We start from the raw sequence: 15,374 nt of genomic DNA, 5'->3' as shown, positions 1-15,374 counted from the left end.
TGCTTAAAGGGGAAACAGAAGGAATGTGTTAGAACGGATTGGTGAAAGCACAGGAGGGTAGGGGTAGGCTGAGTCAGAGAAGGAAGCAAATGGAATATTTAAACTTTCTTCTCACAGATAAGTGATGGAATTTCTTGAGAGATCAAGGTATGCAGGGAGGCTAGAATTTTAATGCATTTAGGCAAAAGGGAAAAATTAAATTAAAATTTTAACAAAGTCTAATGATTTTGGCAGTCTCATTGGATGATTCTTTAGGTAAAGTCTTGGCATTTGGATCTACTTTACTAAATACAGAGAAGATAGTAAAGAATTGCAAGTCTTACTGAAACACAAAGTCTTAGATGAACTGTGGCTTACTTGCATGTGTTAGGGAAATTTGGAAAGTAAATTATATTTAACCACAGTACTTTTTTTTCTTCAACTGTTATATTTTCGAATGTGACAGACTAACAATTGGTGGCTCCTCTGCTGTTGCTATTAAATGGTGTTTTCTCTCCTAGGGTTTGGACGTGGCAGAGAGAGAGGAGCAGGGAGGTTTTCAGCCCAAGGCATGGGGTAAGCAACACATAGAGCACAGATTTTGACAAGGATCAAACTCGCTGGCAATATTGAGTGTTCCCACTGTGTGTCTTAATATTGCTGTATGTTTGATAAACCTGTATAGATACAAAAATTCAAAATGTATTTGATTATTAATGGATTAATTTTGTCTTAAACCAGTATTTCTACCTAGACACACCTATACAAACCTAATGTAAGTTCACTCAGTGTTAATATCTCAAATTTGGGGAGATCATTTGTACCTATCAGTAGCAGCCATCAGTAGCGTCTTGGAGACTGAAAGTTTTGTGTGGTGCATATAGTTCTAGGTCAATTTAAAAAAATATTTGTTTCAGTGTAATGTAGAACTTTCAAGTTCTATATAAAACCAGAAAGACTAGTGATTCTAAACTTTCTCCTGGTTTTGAGGTTTCATGCTTTAGCTGTTTGGACGTACTTTGACCCTAAAACAAAACCAAAAGAAGTTACTCAGCAGCTCTAAAGTTTGTTCTCAGTTTTGGTGGAATAATTTGCTTCATGAAGTGTAGCCTCCACTACTTTCACTCGGTGTTTGCCTTTAATGACATTGCATGTAACATCATTGATGTCATGATGAACAGAAGATCCATTCTACTTTTCTGATAATCCTTTTTCATACTTGTAGATGATAAACTGAAAAGAGGTTTTTCTTCAATGATCCTTTTTCACCTTTTAGCTTCATCTGTGTGTTTTGGCATTGCTGTCAAGAGTGCATTCTCAAATAATCTTACTGATGATCGGACTCCTGTCCTGCACAGGTTTGGTGCTCTGAAAAGACGTGATACTGGTTTCTCATCAGTAAGCCACCTTCTGAGAAACTATCAGCTGAGAGAGGCTTATCATTGTGCAAATAAACTAATGCTTTATAAGACTGGAGGAGTAGGTATTGCCCTTAACTGCTATTTCAGGAATTGTTTACTTGGTTCAATTTCTCTACAGTAATTTTTTTCAGTCTCTTCACTTTTTTTTTTCTCCCCTTCTTTTCTCCCTCTTTTATCTATGTCTGCTCATAGAGGAAAATTTTTTGAAACCAAAACTATCAAGATAGATTATGTGGAAATCAAGAATTTAAACCTAATGCAACTTCAGATAAAAATGATGACATCTATATTCATTGAATGACCCATGTGTTCTTTTCCATTTTTAAACTTTTAAAACTTTAGGACATTTAACCCTGCAGACTATATGAAGTCTTCTGCCACTGATGGCTTTGGGACAAAATCAGAGATTTGGGAGACTGGTCAGAATGATGCAGATGATGGAACTGGTAAGATGTTTCAAGAAGTGGAAAGATTGAAATGAAGACCTGTAACAAATTGCAATTGAAATAACAATTCTGTTAGTGTTTAGTTAACTTCTGAAAATGTGAATGCATTTCACATGACACAGATATTAGTTCTTTTTTATAGCTTAATTGCTACTAATGTGCAGAGCACGTGATGTAGCCTGACTTGTTAGAATGAAGGGAAGGCAATTTGCAACTTTTTGGGTTTAATGCTATCAAACCCTTGAGACAAAGGGATTTGAAGAGTTATTGAAAGAGTCTTCTATGTGAAGAACTGTGTTAAAGGAGAAGCCAATGCCTGAGCATTCTCACACCATTCAAGGAGTCACGCATATACCACCTTAAACTGCTTCCACCAGAGTCCCTTCATAGTAGGCAGCTCCAGTGAGCCAATGAGTACCCCTTTTGACTTCTTGCTAGCAAACATTCAGTCTCAGGCGTGCTTCCTCCTTCTTCAGGCTTGACCCTAGGTTTCCCACAGCAGAGTTTCAGGCATCTGATTTTCTAAAAATAAATAATTTAAGAGTGGTACATCAGCAGGTCAATTCGACCTGGGTGCTTCTGGAGAAGAACCCTAAACAAAGAAAACCCTAGACTTTTATGCCCTCATAGTCTATGCACATGTAGTTCACCCATTCTTCACATACCTTGCACACACCTCTTGGTTCAATGGTGATTTTTGGTCTGGGGTCTTAAAACCCTTTAATTGTATTCTTTCTCTGTGTCCACACAGGCCACTAACTGTTCTTATCTTGTCAAGGTGCAACTTCTGATGATGGCTGTAGCCTTTTTATCTTCTGGTTTGTACTTCTTGTGCACTAGCTCAGTTGACAGAGCATGGAAAACTGAAAAGTCTTTGATTTTGAGTAAGCACTATGTAGCAACAACTAAAAAATCAGTGTATTATCAACATTATTCTCATACTGAATCCAAAACACAGCAATGTACTAGCTACTGAGAAGAAAATTAAGTCTATTTTAGTCAAAAGCATATCTAGATGAAAGTGAATTTTTTTGCATGTCACATTGACATATATTCTATTTACTTGAAATTATGTGTCCAACCATACACAACAACTGAAATTGAATGTTAAACAACAGTTAATAGTATTGGAACAATGAACTTTCCTCTTGCTGATTATCAAAGTTAAATTTTGAGCTTTATCCGATTTGCAAAAAGAGAGCTCTTTGATTGGGTTTTCCAAGGTTTGGTCACCCATTCCATAAAAGTCTATGTCACATACCTCCCCTTTAGTCTTGTTAACTTTATACCACAGCGGGTCATCCATTGACTTTATACTTAGCCATGCAGTTGTGGTCCTCTGGATTAACAGTACCAAGAGTAGTGAGATGCTCCACTTCATGTCTTTGGTATAGATTCTTTCCAATGCAGATATTTGTTAGCTGGTTGGTTATTCATTGCTTGTTTGACATAAGAATTATATATCCAATTTTCTTTTCATAAAACTTTAAAAGTAAAATTAGAACACATTAAGACAGTATATGACCTTTCCCCTTTGGGTTCTAATTTGGAGTTTTGTGAAAATACCTTAATTAACGCTTCCATCTCCAGGTTGTATATAAGGTACCTGTATTTCAGGTGGTGTGGACTGACACAACTGAACATACTTCCTTTTTTCCTCAAATCTGTTTCGTATATATATAACATGCTAGTTCTAGTTCTAGTACTTTAGAACTTGTGACAAAATTAAAATGTCAATGACCAGCTAGAGTGAATGGGTCTCTTCCTGGGAATGGATGAAGAGCCGAATGAGAGTTTATGGGTCATGATTAAAGGGAGAGAAGGGACAGGTGACATTTTAGTGGGGGTCTGCTACAGGCAACCCAACCAGGAAGACCAAACTGATAAGGCCCTATGCAGACAGGTAGAAGTGGCTTCAAGTTCCCAAGCCATGGTCCTCATGAGAGGGAGTGACTTCTACCACCCCAGTATCTGCTGGAAGGACAACACCACAGCAGGGTACAAGCAATCCAAGAGTTTACAGGATTATGTTGATGACAACTTCCTTCTCCAAGTGATAGAGGAGCCAACAAGGAGATGTGCTGTGTTGGACCTTGTTCTCACCAACAAGAAGGGGCTGGTGGGGAATGTGAAGCTCAAGGGCAGCCTGGGATGCAGTGACCATGTAATGGTGGAGTTGGAGAACCTTAGAGCAGCAACAAGAAGGATGCACAAGCTCCCTGTCCAGGACTTCAGGAGAGCAGACTTTGGTCTCTTTGGCGATATACTTGGTAGAGTCTCATGGGATAATGCCCTGGAAGGGAGGTTCAAGATAACTGGTTGATGTTCAAGGATCTCCTTCTCTAAGCTCAGGAGCAATGCATCCTAATGAAGAGGGAATCAAGCAAAAATGCTATGAGGCCTGCATGGAAGAACAAGCAGCTGCTGGACAAACAAGCTCAAACACAAAAGGGAAGCCTACAGAGGGTGGAAGCAGGGACATGTAGCCTGGGAGAAATATAGATTGTCTGAGCAGCCAGGAATAAGGTTAGGAAAGCTAAAGCTCCAACAGAACTAAACCTGGCCAAGGATGCCAAGGGCAACAAGAAAAGCTTCTGTGGGTTAATTGGTGATAAAAGGAAGACTAGGGAAAATGTGGGCCCTCTCCCAAAGGACAGGGGAGACCTGGTTATCCAGGTCATGGAGAAGGCTGAGGTACTCAACTTTTTTGCCTTAGTCTTCACCACCAGGTGTTCCAGATGCACCACCCTAGTTGCAGAAGGAAAAGGCAAGGAATGGGAAAATGAGGAACTGCCTGCTAGAGGAGAAGATCGTGTTTGAGACCATTTAAGGAACCTGGAGGTGCACAAGTTCATGTGCACTGGAAAAGGGGAAATATAACCCCCATTTTTAAAAAGGGGAATATGGAAGACCCAGGAACCTACAGGCTGGTCAGTCTCACCTCAGTGCCTGGCAAGATCATGGACCAGATCCTACAGGAAACTATGATAAGACATACAGAAAATAAGGAGGTGATTGGTGGCAGCTAACATGGTTTCACTAAGGGTGAATCGTGCCTGAAAATTTTGATAGCCTTCTATGACAGGGTTTATAGATGTGGTGGATGAGAGAAGAGTGACTAACATCATCTACCTGAACTTGTGCAAAGCATTTGACACTGTCCCGCATGACATCCTTGTCTCTAAACTGGAGAGACATGGATTTGATGGGTGCACCATGCAGTGCATAAGGAGTTGGCTGAACGGTCACACTCAAAGAGTTGCAGTCAAGGGTTCAATGTCCAAGTGGAGACAAGTGAAGAGTGGTCTTCCTCAGGGATTGGTGTTGGGACTGGTGCTGTTTAACATCTCTGTCAGTGACATAGACAGGGGGATTGAGTGCACCCTCAGTAAGTTTCCTGAAGAGACCAAGCTGTGTGGTGCGGTTGACACACTGGAAGGGATGCCACCCAGAGTGACCTTGACAGGTGGGCCTGTGCAAACCTCATGAAGTTCAACAAGTCCAAGTGCAAGGTCCTGAACCTGGGTCAGGGAAATCCCAAGCACAAATACAAGGTGAGTGGAGAATGGATTGAGAGCAGCCCTAGGAAACTGGTAGATGAAAAAATGAGTAGCTGTTATAGTCTCAGTTTGTATTATTTGCTACCCAGGAGTTTCTGTCACCTCTTGCCTGTTGAGCCAATTCAGCATCCTTATTATTTATGTTATCTCTTATCAGGTTAGAATAATTTCCTCAGCAACACCTCGGTATCTCCCTAGGTTGGATTGCATCCAGTGCATATACTGGAAGATAGTTGAGTACATTTCTCAGCATCTTTCCTTAGTCTCGGCATTTTACTTCCCACATAGAGCCAAGTCACCAGGATTAGAAAATATTAGTAAATATTTGCAATACAGATGGTGCTCCAACCACAGCCCTCTGTTGCATAGCAGCAGGATTAGGCAAGACACTAGAAAGCATAGGATAGAGTCTGGCACCCAGCAGAGCAATTATCTGAGACTTGTCTGGGTCAGTAGGCTCAGATACTGCAAGCATTACGTTTGGTGATACCTCTTTAATCTCGCACCTGACTTGGGTGTTTTTACTCCTACGCCCAACCATCCCAAATATACCAGTAATTCATTTGTCCTGGGAATCTATCCTTTAGTCTGTGTTGCAGAAAGGTAAGTCTGTGCTGGTCAAAGGTCCCTTGCAGTGGCCACTGTTATGCCAGGGTTCCATCTCTAGTTATAAATGCCCAATCTTCTAGATATAAAATATTTATGTACTTCTGTCCTGGTTTGAAGAACAGGTGTCTGCCAATAAAGGCAGAAGCTCCTCTTTGAAATAGAGAATTTAATTCCGCTCCCTCCCAAGTATTATAATTGTTTGAATCAAGAACTCTAAGGCAGAGATGAGGGGGAAGGAATAACAGCTCTTTACTAATATATCTAACTGTACAAGCAGAAACAACAGCAACTATTAAAATTAACACTCAGACAGAACAACTAACTCGGTTCCAGTCCTTTCTTTAGCCACAGGCACACTGTGCCTGTGTTTGTTCTCGGTGATGGAAAACGTGGCAGAGCCCGCACAGCTACGAAGAGCAGGAAGGAGCAGGAGGGGGGGGCGTCAGCAGCCGCGCTGTGTCCTAGTTGGGAGCGGGCTGGAGAGGGCAGCTCCTCGCTCACCGTTTGCGTCCTGGTGGTCAGCTGTGTCCTCAGAGGTAGGAGGCTGGAGCGCGGCAGGTGCAGGGCAGTTGACCGCAGAGCGTCTGGCTCCCCTGCGTTCCGACTGTGTGGCTGGAGACAGGCGTCCTCCTCTGCCGAGTTCAGTGGATGCACGAGTAGGCCCCCCCCAATCGAAACCAGCTCCCACCTACCCCTTTGTCTAGAGTCCTCAAAAGATCCTGGGCGCAGCTGGCAGGCTCCGTTAGCATGATAATGGGAAAAATTATTTAAACTGGGACAAAACCCCAACCCCCAACAAGTTCTTTTTGATAATTTGCTGTACCAAAATTCTTTTCCAGTTTTGTTGTACCTTGGTCAAGGGCACCCCCTTTTCTGTGTCGAGTATATTTCCCATCACTTATTTATCCTTGTGCACTTTACTCTGATCAGGCCAATCACCAGCCCTGTCACCTTGTGCAGTTTACACTGATGAGGCCACACACCGCTGTTTGTTTCTAATAAGTCTACTAATGGAATTTTAATACACACTCACTCTTGGGTGCCCTTCCTTCTTTTTCAGGCTCAACCCTAGGTTTTCCACAGTAGTCTCAGGTGCTGGATTTAATAAAAATAAGTAGTTTAATAGAGCAGTATAGCAGGTCAGCTTGAGATGGGTGCCTCTAAATAGACACCCAGAACAAAGAAATATCTTGGCTTCTATACCTTCAAAATACAGTACTTTACCAGCCACTAGAAAAATTACTAAGAAAGTGAACTCTATTCTAGCCAAAAGCGTATCTATAGTGAAAATACAGCTTGCAGCCTAAGGCTTCAGTAAATACAGCTACTCGTGCTAAGCAAGTAACATTAAACAAATATCATACTAAATCACACAATATTATGACTTTTGAATGACTTCTTATTTAAAACTTACTTATTAAGCTAAAAAAATTCATATTTCACATAAGTCCTACTAAAAGTGATTGGTCCATGGGCATTGAACAGTAGGGTATCAATATTTAAGTAGAAAAAGAAAAAAAAACATTTACAAATATGAATTCACTTCGTGACACTGGGATGGCTTTGGCAGCCCCACCTATATAACATAAGAATGTGAGTTTCTAGGATGGAGGAGAATTCTAAGATCAGCTATATTTGAAGAGAATTGTTAATTGAAGCATGAGTAGGCAATTAAATGAAAGCAAAAACAGCAGTCGGCCTGTCTGAAGATAGAAGCAGATGTGTATTTATGTATGAAGTTTCAAATGTGAAGTACACACTCCTGGCTAAAGGTAAGAGACAGACCTAGTTTGGAAAGGAACTGCTTAACAATGATCTTGTGGCAATTCAGAAATGAAGAGTGTGACCTGCTTGTCTGTGAGTGGTAAAACAGGATACCTTTCTGCTTCCTCTATTCTGTTACAGGAGATAAAGACACAGGAAACCCTGCATCAGGATGGAGATATTTTTGTATGTTATTGTCCACACTTGGGAACCATTGAGTAATATGATAATTTTTTTAACCCTAGCAAAGGGTAACTTCTGATCTCTTCACTGCTGAGGCCTACTCAGATGATTTTTCATCAACCTGTGTCAAGTGTGGAAGGAGAAGACTGGAGGCCAGAGTGTGCTCTGTTGGGCTGTTCTGCGAGCTGTGAGACTTTTGAGATGTAGCTTTCTAAACTTCATATAAGCCAGTTTCCACTTAACCAGAGAAGACAATAACAGGCTCAGAGTTTAGGAGGGCCTATGATGCAGCTGTTTTGTCACTCTGAGTCCCTTCTAGTCCAGTGTGGGAGAGTAGCCTTGGGTATATTAATGGCTGCTGAAAGGGAGCACTCTGGCCAAATTCTGGCATTTTTCCTAGGAATTACTTTTGAAATTACTTGGTGCTATAGTGCAAACAGAAACACATCTTTTACTTTCACTGATGTTAATTTTCCAAATAAGTTTAACAGGTAAATTAGAAGAATGCCTAATGACTTGTAAATTCCACCTAGGAATACTGATACTGTTGTTTGTTATATGGTACCAGAGGACAAAGTATGTTGTCACAAGTATTGTAGAAGCAATAAAGTTAGCTAAAGAAATAAGACAGCGAAGAAAGGCATGAGGAGACTGGACAAGAGGTAGAAAATTCACTGAGAAGTTTTTAATGAATGCAACTGTAAGGCTTATACATGACTGACTTGTGTTTCACTTCCTAAATGAGCTCTAAATTTTTGTGACCCTCTCTGTTAACTCAAGGTATCCTTCATGTGCTTTCCCTATGGCAACCTCTGTTCCTTCTTGTAGGTGTCTCCTCAGTTTTCAGTAATGGAAGAATTATGACTAGGAACAAGAGTATTTTGGTGTTGGTAAACAGATCCCAGTTAGAGTAGAAATGTGTCTACATGAGGGGTATGCTGCTGAGAAAATAGATTGATGGGAATCCAAAGTGACATATGGAACTTTTGTTTGGATGCCAAATGCATTGTTGCTGTTTGACTGTGCATGTGTCACTGAGAACTTCTCTGAACTTCAGTAACACAATTTGAGGCATGTATGAAAAGTTGGGGAACATAGTACGGAGAAGGTGTGAGAAGGCATTTGGGAATTTTTCCTGTCCTTGTCAGATTAATGATTCTTAAGGGTATCAATGAGTGAGTGTCAGTGTGAGGAGTTCCTGCAAAATCATTTGGTTGGTGGAAATTAAAAGTAAACTAGTTAAGCATGAATGTTCTTTTGGGGTGCTAAGTACCTTTTTACTTCTAATCTTAATTTACTTTCAGACAAAGGGAAAAGGTACCATAACTGACAAAACAAAAATGTCTCTTTTGACATCTCACCCTTAAGGGCAAGGAAGCACTTCAGATTTGCAAATGTTCGTGGTAGAAAGGAATAACAAAAATCAGGTGGTCTGCAAAAGCTTAGAGAGATTTATTTGTAAATTACACATTTGGCTTGGAAATTGGTATGTGTCCTGGTTTGAAAGGACAGGTGTCTGCCAGTAAGGGCAGAAGTTTCCCTTTGGAATAGAGACTTTGGTTCCACTCCCCCCCGCAAGTATTATAATTGTTTGAATCAAGGACTCTGAGGCAGAGATAAGGGGGGGGGGTGGGAATAACAGCTCTTTTACTAATATATCTAACTGTACAAGCAGAAAACAATAACAGTTAAAATTGCTAACAGAACAGAATAGATAACTCAGTGTCAGTCCCTTTCGATGCAAGCACGCTGTCTCTGTGCTTAGTCCACAGCCCGGATGTGCCGAGGGCAGACAGGAACGGAGGCAGGAGGGAGGGGGGAGGGGCGGCAGCGGTCACGCCGGTCCCGGGCGGGAACGGGCTGGAGCGGCGGCTCCTCGCTCACCGTGTGTGTCCGGGGGATCAGCTGTGTCCGCAGAGGCAGGAGGATGGAACGGGGCAGATGCAGGGCAGGTGATCACAGAGGGTCTGGCTCTCCTGTGCTCGGCCGCGCGGCTGAAGATCCCAGGCGTCCTCCTCCCAGCTCGCCGGAAACCTGAGTCCCCTCCCGGAAGCCTCAGAGGCCCCTCCGGGGGCCGTCCCCACCCACCCCCTTTTGTCTGGACTCATCAGGGACCCTGGGTGTAGCCCGGCCAGTTCCATTGGCATGATAATGGGAAAAATTCTTTCAATTGACACAGTAACAGAAAAACACTCAACCCCCAACAGTATGTTAGTCCCTGATCTCTTGCATAAGCACATGACATTGGGTTTTGGATAAAGGGGTAAGGTGAAAGGGAAGAGAGAAAGAGATGAATTAAAGAGGGGGGGGAAAAAGAAAGAGATCACCAGTCACCCTGGGCCTGGTGGGGGTGCCTTTTTATGGATAAGTTTTCTCCACCCTGGAGATAAGTTTCTTGTTTCTATGTGTAAGAGTCGGTCCAAAGTTTCTCTGATCTGCCTTGCGACCATCATCAGAGACTGAGACCCCAGGACCCCACCACTCGTTTTGGACTTGAGTTCTTGCCTGGCCAAGGTGGATGCTTGCCAAGGGACTGTTTGTAGGTGTGCCTGGTGCTTGCCATGGTATGCTGCACTCGAGCAGGGTACTGATTATAGCATCCTGTTCCTGCACCTGTTTCTTGGAGTGACAATCTCCACATACAATAGTCCATAAATCTTCCCACCTTTTGGCCAGAGGCCACTCGCTTTGGAAAAGGACTATAAAAAGTGACTTTCTTAAAGAGACTCTGAGATCTCTTTCTCCCCAACGGATCGAAGATGTGCCTATTGTCGGACGACTCGAGGACTCGTCCCTTCTGTTGGTAGCTATATCCCCATTCTCTCTCTCTCTCTCTCTCCCCTTTCATTTCATTTCCTTTATCTCTTTCTCTCTCTCTCTCCCTCTTCTATCACAAAACTGAATTGTTGGCACGCAATAAACTGCATTGCTGCTTGCTGCTGAGCGAAACTTGAGTCTCTTGCTTTTTGTCTTTTGCACCCTGGCATCAAACGAACCATCACGACTCCCACTCGGGTTGAGAGGATCGTAACACTATGCAAATCAGTTCTCATGCACAGTCTCTTCTAGACCTTTCTGGAAATGGATCAGAGGGCTTACGGGGGTCATTGGTGGTGTTGATTCTCCCAACCCCCCCATCCATGCCCACTTCTCAATCTCATTCCTGTGTTTGCGCTTGACTGTATTGTGCTTATCTCCAAGAACTAGAACTAGAACATTTGTCCCAGAAAACTGCTGGCCTACCTCCATATGGCCCCTTCTCCAGCCACATCCTGTTCTTTCTCACAGTGTGTTATTACCAACAATCTTTGGTTGGTTCCACAGACATCCAGCTATTGGTGTTTGAGGCACACACATTAGCCCCTTATCTTCCATTCTTCTACATCTCTCTATATGTGACTATAGGGAGAGTGTTTTGTTTTAGTGTTTCTTCTTTAGACAAGCTGTAGGAATGTCAGAAATAAGTCCCTGAGCCAAAAAGACTTCTTGAAAAAGAGTAATCTTTAAAAGTGAATTAGTTTTGTTCAAGTGGGAAACACTTTTAACCTTGTGATGGAAAGCATCTTGGGGGTTAATAGAGGATGCTGCAGCTGAGGTAATAGTTTTAAAATAGAAAAAAATGCTGGGAAGGAAGATGGAAATAGAGGTAGGGGAAAGGAGTGGCAGACAAGATGTGGGACTGGAAGCAGGTTGTACAAATTTGAGCTTTTGATTTGACTTATTAATCACAAGTTTTAGTTTTCAATTTTTTCCCCTTAACTTACAGCACTGTTATGTTAATTACAAATCAACAGATTCAGTAATAATGATGTTACCAATGTGGATTTAATAAAGATGTGAATGAGGGTGATGTTTATGTATGGAAACTCATATAGCCTGCAGTGGGCTTGCAAAGGATTTAAGATAAGTATATACAGAGACAAGAGGGCAGGATATAAATCTTTGTCTTTATTCCTTATTATTAAGTCTTATTTCTTCTTTAATCTTAAAATAAAAATAAAAAATAGCATATACTGGCTACATGGAGAATCTTACATCTGCAGTTACATTGAAAAGGAGGTAACAGGGCAACTACCTGGGGAACAAAACTAATTTTGCATATTAAAATTTTTTCTTAAGACATCACGCAAATAGAAACTCTGTGGAGTTTTGAGTATTTACTAGATATTTCCTCTTTAAGCCAGTGCTGGGAAATGATCAACATCACTTTCAACTAAAAATAATTACACTGTTTGTTTCCAAAATGTACTTGCCCCCATACCTTCTATGAAAGCACTCTAGCACCTCTTGTCCTGAATTGTTGCAGGTGCCAGAGGAATTGCAGTACCCTGAATGAAAGGTGTTTCTATGTGCACCATTGTATAATCCTATAGAAATGCTAGTTGCTTCTGTGGAGGTAAAATTTAGTGTTGTTGGATGAAATTAAAAAAAGAGAGAGAGAGTAAAGGGCAAATCTTTAATGGTTCATAATGTTTAAGTGTGATTGTATTTTAAATAATTCAGCATTGGGTTTTCTACATCCTAATTTTTATAGAAGTAATGTACAACTGAAAGGTAAAGAGAAGGGATAGGTAGGACAAAACAAAACAACCAGTCCTTATTCAAAAGTGAATAAACTTGAATAGCATGATTAATATTTTGTTACAGGCATGCTGAGTGTACAGTCTCTTAGCCTTTTTTGCAATGCACAAGTCCATGGGAGATCCTGAACCTCAAATTGCAATATGCTGTAACTCCTTCCTATCTATCTGTAAGAAGGAGCTAGGTATTGCATGAGATAAACAAAGGTTCAAAAGAGGCTCCTTGCCTTTCTTAAAGTTTGTAGTTTATTTCATGGTGGTCCCAGGGCAAAAGAGGAGGAGGATCTCAGATAACAGGCTTTTCTAGGAAAAGGTCAGGAAGGGGAATTTGGCTCTCTGCCAATAGGATAGGAACAGGAGGAAAGGGTTAAAGCATTCCTTATACCTCTGGTATTGGATTACAACATCAAATCACAACAGTTCTTATAAATAAATTATGTTGGAGGTGGTCGCTTCTCAAATAAGTTATAAAAAATGGTATTCTGGTAATTTAATGATACTTCTACTTTAATAGTTTCATAAATTTAACAGAAAAAAACTTCATTTATTATCCTGGTTAGGAGCAGCCTTAAATAACTTTGGAACTGAAGAAGAACATGAAAGAAAAAAAATTATAGTGGGGGAAGAAGGGAATTGTCTACCTTAAAAGTTACAAGAAAGATGGTTTTTTTAGGACTGCTGCAAAAGTCAGAAGGAACGTTTTAGAAAACTTTCAGGTCATTCTAGACTGTGAATGTAATCCAGAGGGAAAGGATTATTACATAAGTTTGGGATAGAGCAAAATAAAATTATTTTTGGGCTAATATCTAGCCAGAGAATTCTTAAATTGCGGTGCTTTGCAAGGCATGGGGGAAAGGTAGGGAAGAGGATATATGGAGTTGCAATAATGCCAAGGTGGATTTTGGACTAAAAGGAAATTGTATTTGTGGCAAGATCATACTTGGAATCCCATCAATAGGAGGAAGGCATTAGTAAACTAGATTTAGTGCAGAGAAGAGCAGTGCAATAACTGAAACTGGAACGATTGCATTGCAAAGGTAGAGTGGTAATTAATGATAGCAATAAACTTAGCAGCTTAAGTAAACTAATAAAAGGGTGATGGGTTGTGTTCAGTATTTAAAAAGAATAAACTCATAGAACCATGGTCATAAGTAGGAACAAGAGATAAATGTTTAAATTGAATATCAGGAAAATGTGCCAAGTATTCTAAGTAGGTTCAGTCTCCCAAAGGTGGTGGGGAAGCAATGGATCCCTTACCCTCTCATCACCAGGTGGGAGGAGAAGACCTTAGTGATGAAGGGGAGTGGAAACAGGGTTCTGCTCAGGATGGCAGGCAAATCCCCTCCCGACCTACCCCACCTTCCTAGGTGCCCTTATACAATAGGTGCAAGGACCTGGAATATGAGGACCAGGGAAATGAGGACCAGGAAAAGGAGAATGGGGATGAAGGTGGTTCTGGAATGGAGGGGTCACCTATGGCAAAACAGCCTACCCCCCCATCATGACCTCCTCAATTACGAAAAAAAGAAAGGTAGTAGTTATTGGTGACTCCCTTTTGAGAGGAATGGAGGGCCTGGTATGCTGACCAGACCCAACCCATAGGAAGATGTGCTGTCCCCCTGGGGCCTGGGTAAGGGACATCATCAAGAAACTTTCCAGCCTGATATGGCTCACTGACTATTACCTGCTACTGGTTTTCCAGGTGGGTACTGATGAAGTCCCAACAAGAAGTCTGCAGAGGATTGTAGGAAAACAGATTATGGGACATAGGAAATGGGGCTGCAGCCGAGACTCATCCCTAATGGGGTGCAGCTGTATAAGACAGGTGAACAGCATTGAAGGAGAAGAAGCACAGAATGCTGATGTGTATTGACCAACCACAAAAAAGTAAAAGGGCACACAGGTGTTATGCACGTGAGAGAAAAGGTATAAAGAGCTAAGAGGAGTGGTGGTGTTGGAGTTAGTAGGTCATGCTGTGAGAGGAAGGAGTCTGTATTGTGTGGTGCTGCTCATGGGATTACAACAGAGAAAAGGCAGAAGGCTTTAATAAACTGCTGATGTTTGCTAACATCTTTGGTGTAATGTTGACTGGTGCTGGGTCCGAGACAGAGACATGGCACTCTATGATCTATGTGACAAACAGCACTTTATTGTTCTCGACTTCACCTTAAATACCCTTCTTAATGTTCTTCGGCAAGCACTTATGATTGGTTGAAAGTTCAGGCTGCTCAGCTCTCTGACCAATAGATTGTGCAGCCCAGGCTGGAACCCATTGGGTCAAATCCCTGTCTGGTTTCGAATTTGCCCTATCACTGTTTCCTAGAGGCCTGTCTATCAGAGCAGGCTGCTTCTCCCATGTATGGCTGAATCGATTGCTCAGCAACAAGACAGCTTGTACTGTGACACTTCAGAGTCAGCCTTTTGAGCTCACTGTCAATTGGAGAAGATTTTAGATAACAAGGGACTGACGCTGGTGTCAGTCGTCAACACCGTCAAATTGGTGCCCTGTTTAAGGGTGAGTGACAACAGATGATCAAGAGGGATGTCAGGGCCTTGAGACGACTGGTTGAGGGATCTGGAGCACTAGTGTTCACTTCTGTCCTGCTAGTTGCAGGGAATGATGGGGAAAGAAATAGGAAAATCACGCAGATGAACATGTGGCTTTGAGACTGGTGTTACCAGAAGAATTTTTGGGTTTTTTGATCATGGGCCAGTTTATACAACACTGAGCCTGCTGGCAACACATGGCATCCACCTGTCTCAAAGGGGAAAAAGGCTCTTAGCTCTGGTGTTAGCAGGGCTTGTTGAGAGAGCTTTAAACTAGATTGGAAG

At 41.8% G+C, this 15,374-nt stretch overlaps 1 protein-coding gene across 5 annotated transcripts in view; it reads left to right on the top strand.

Moving 5' to 3' along the window:
• The window catches only part of LOC306814073 (ubiquitin-associated protein 2-like), a 185,728-nt gene that overhangs the window by 79,316 nt on the left and 91,038 nt on the right, over positions 1–15,374 (top strand). For 4 of the 5 annotated variants that reach the window (XM_079329783.1, XM_079329785.1, XM_079329784.1 and 1 more), the window contains 2 exons: positions 501–555; positions 1,743–1,846. The exons of the other annotated variant lie outside the window; for it this stretch is intronic. In XM_079329783.1, coding sequence (XP_079185909.1) covers positions 501–555; positions 1,743–1,846 — 159 coding nt within the window. The remainder of the gene's footprint in view (positions 1–500; positions 556–1,742; positions 1,847–15,374) is intronic. 5 annotated transcript variants of the gene reach the window in all.

The sequence above is a fragment of the Erithacus rubecula genome (assembly GCF_903797595.1).
Source record: "Erithacus rubecula genome assembly, contig: SUPER_W_unloc_1, whole genome shotgun sequence".
Classification (NCBI taxonomy): domain Eukaryota; kingdom Metazoa; phylum Chordata; class Aves; order Passeriformes; family Muscicapidae; genus Erithacus; species Erithacus rubecula.
This window is presented reverse-complemented; position numbering and strand designations above follow the sequence as displayed.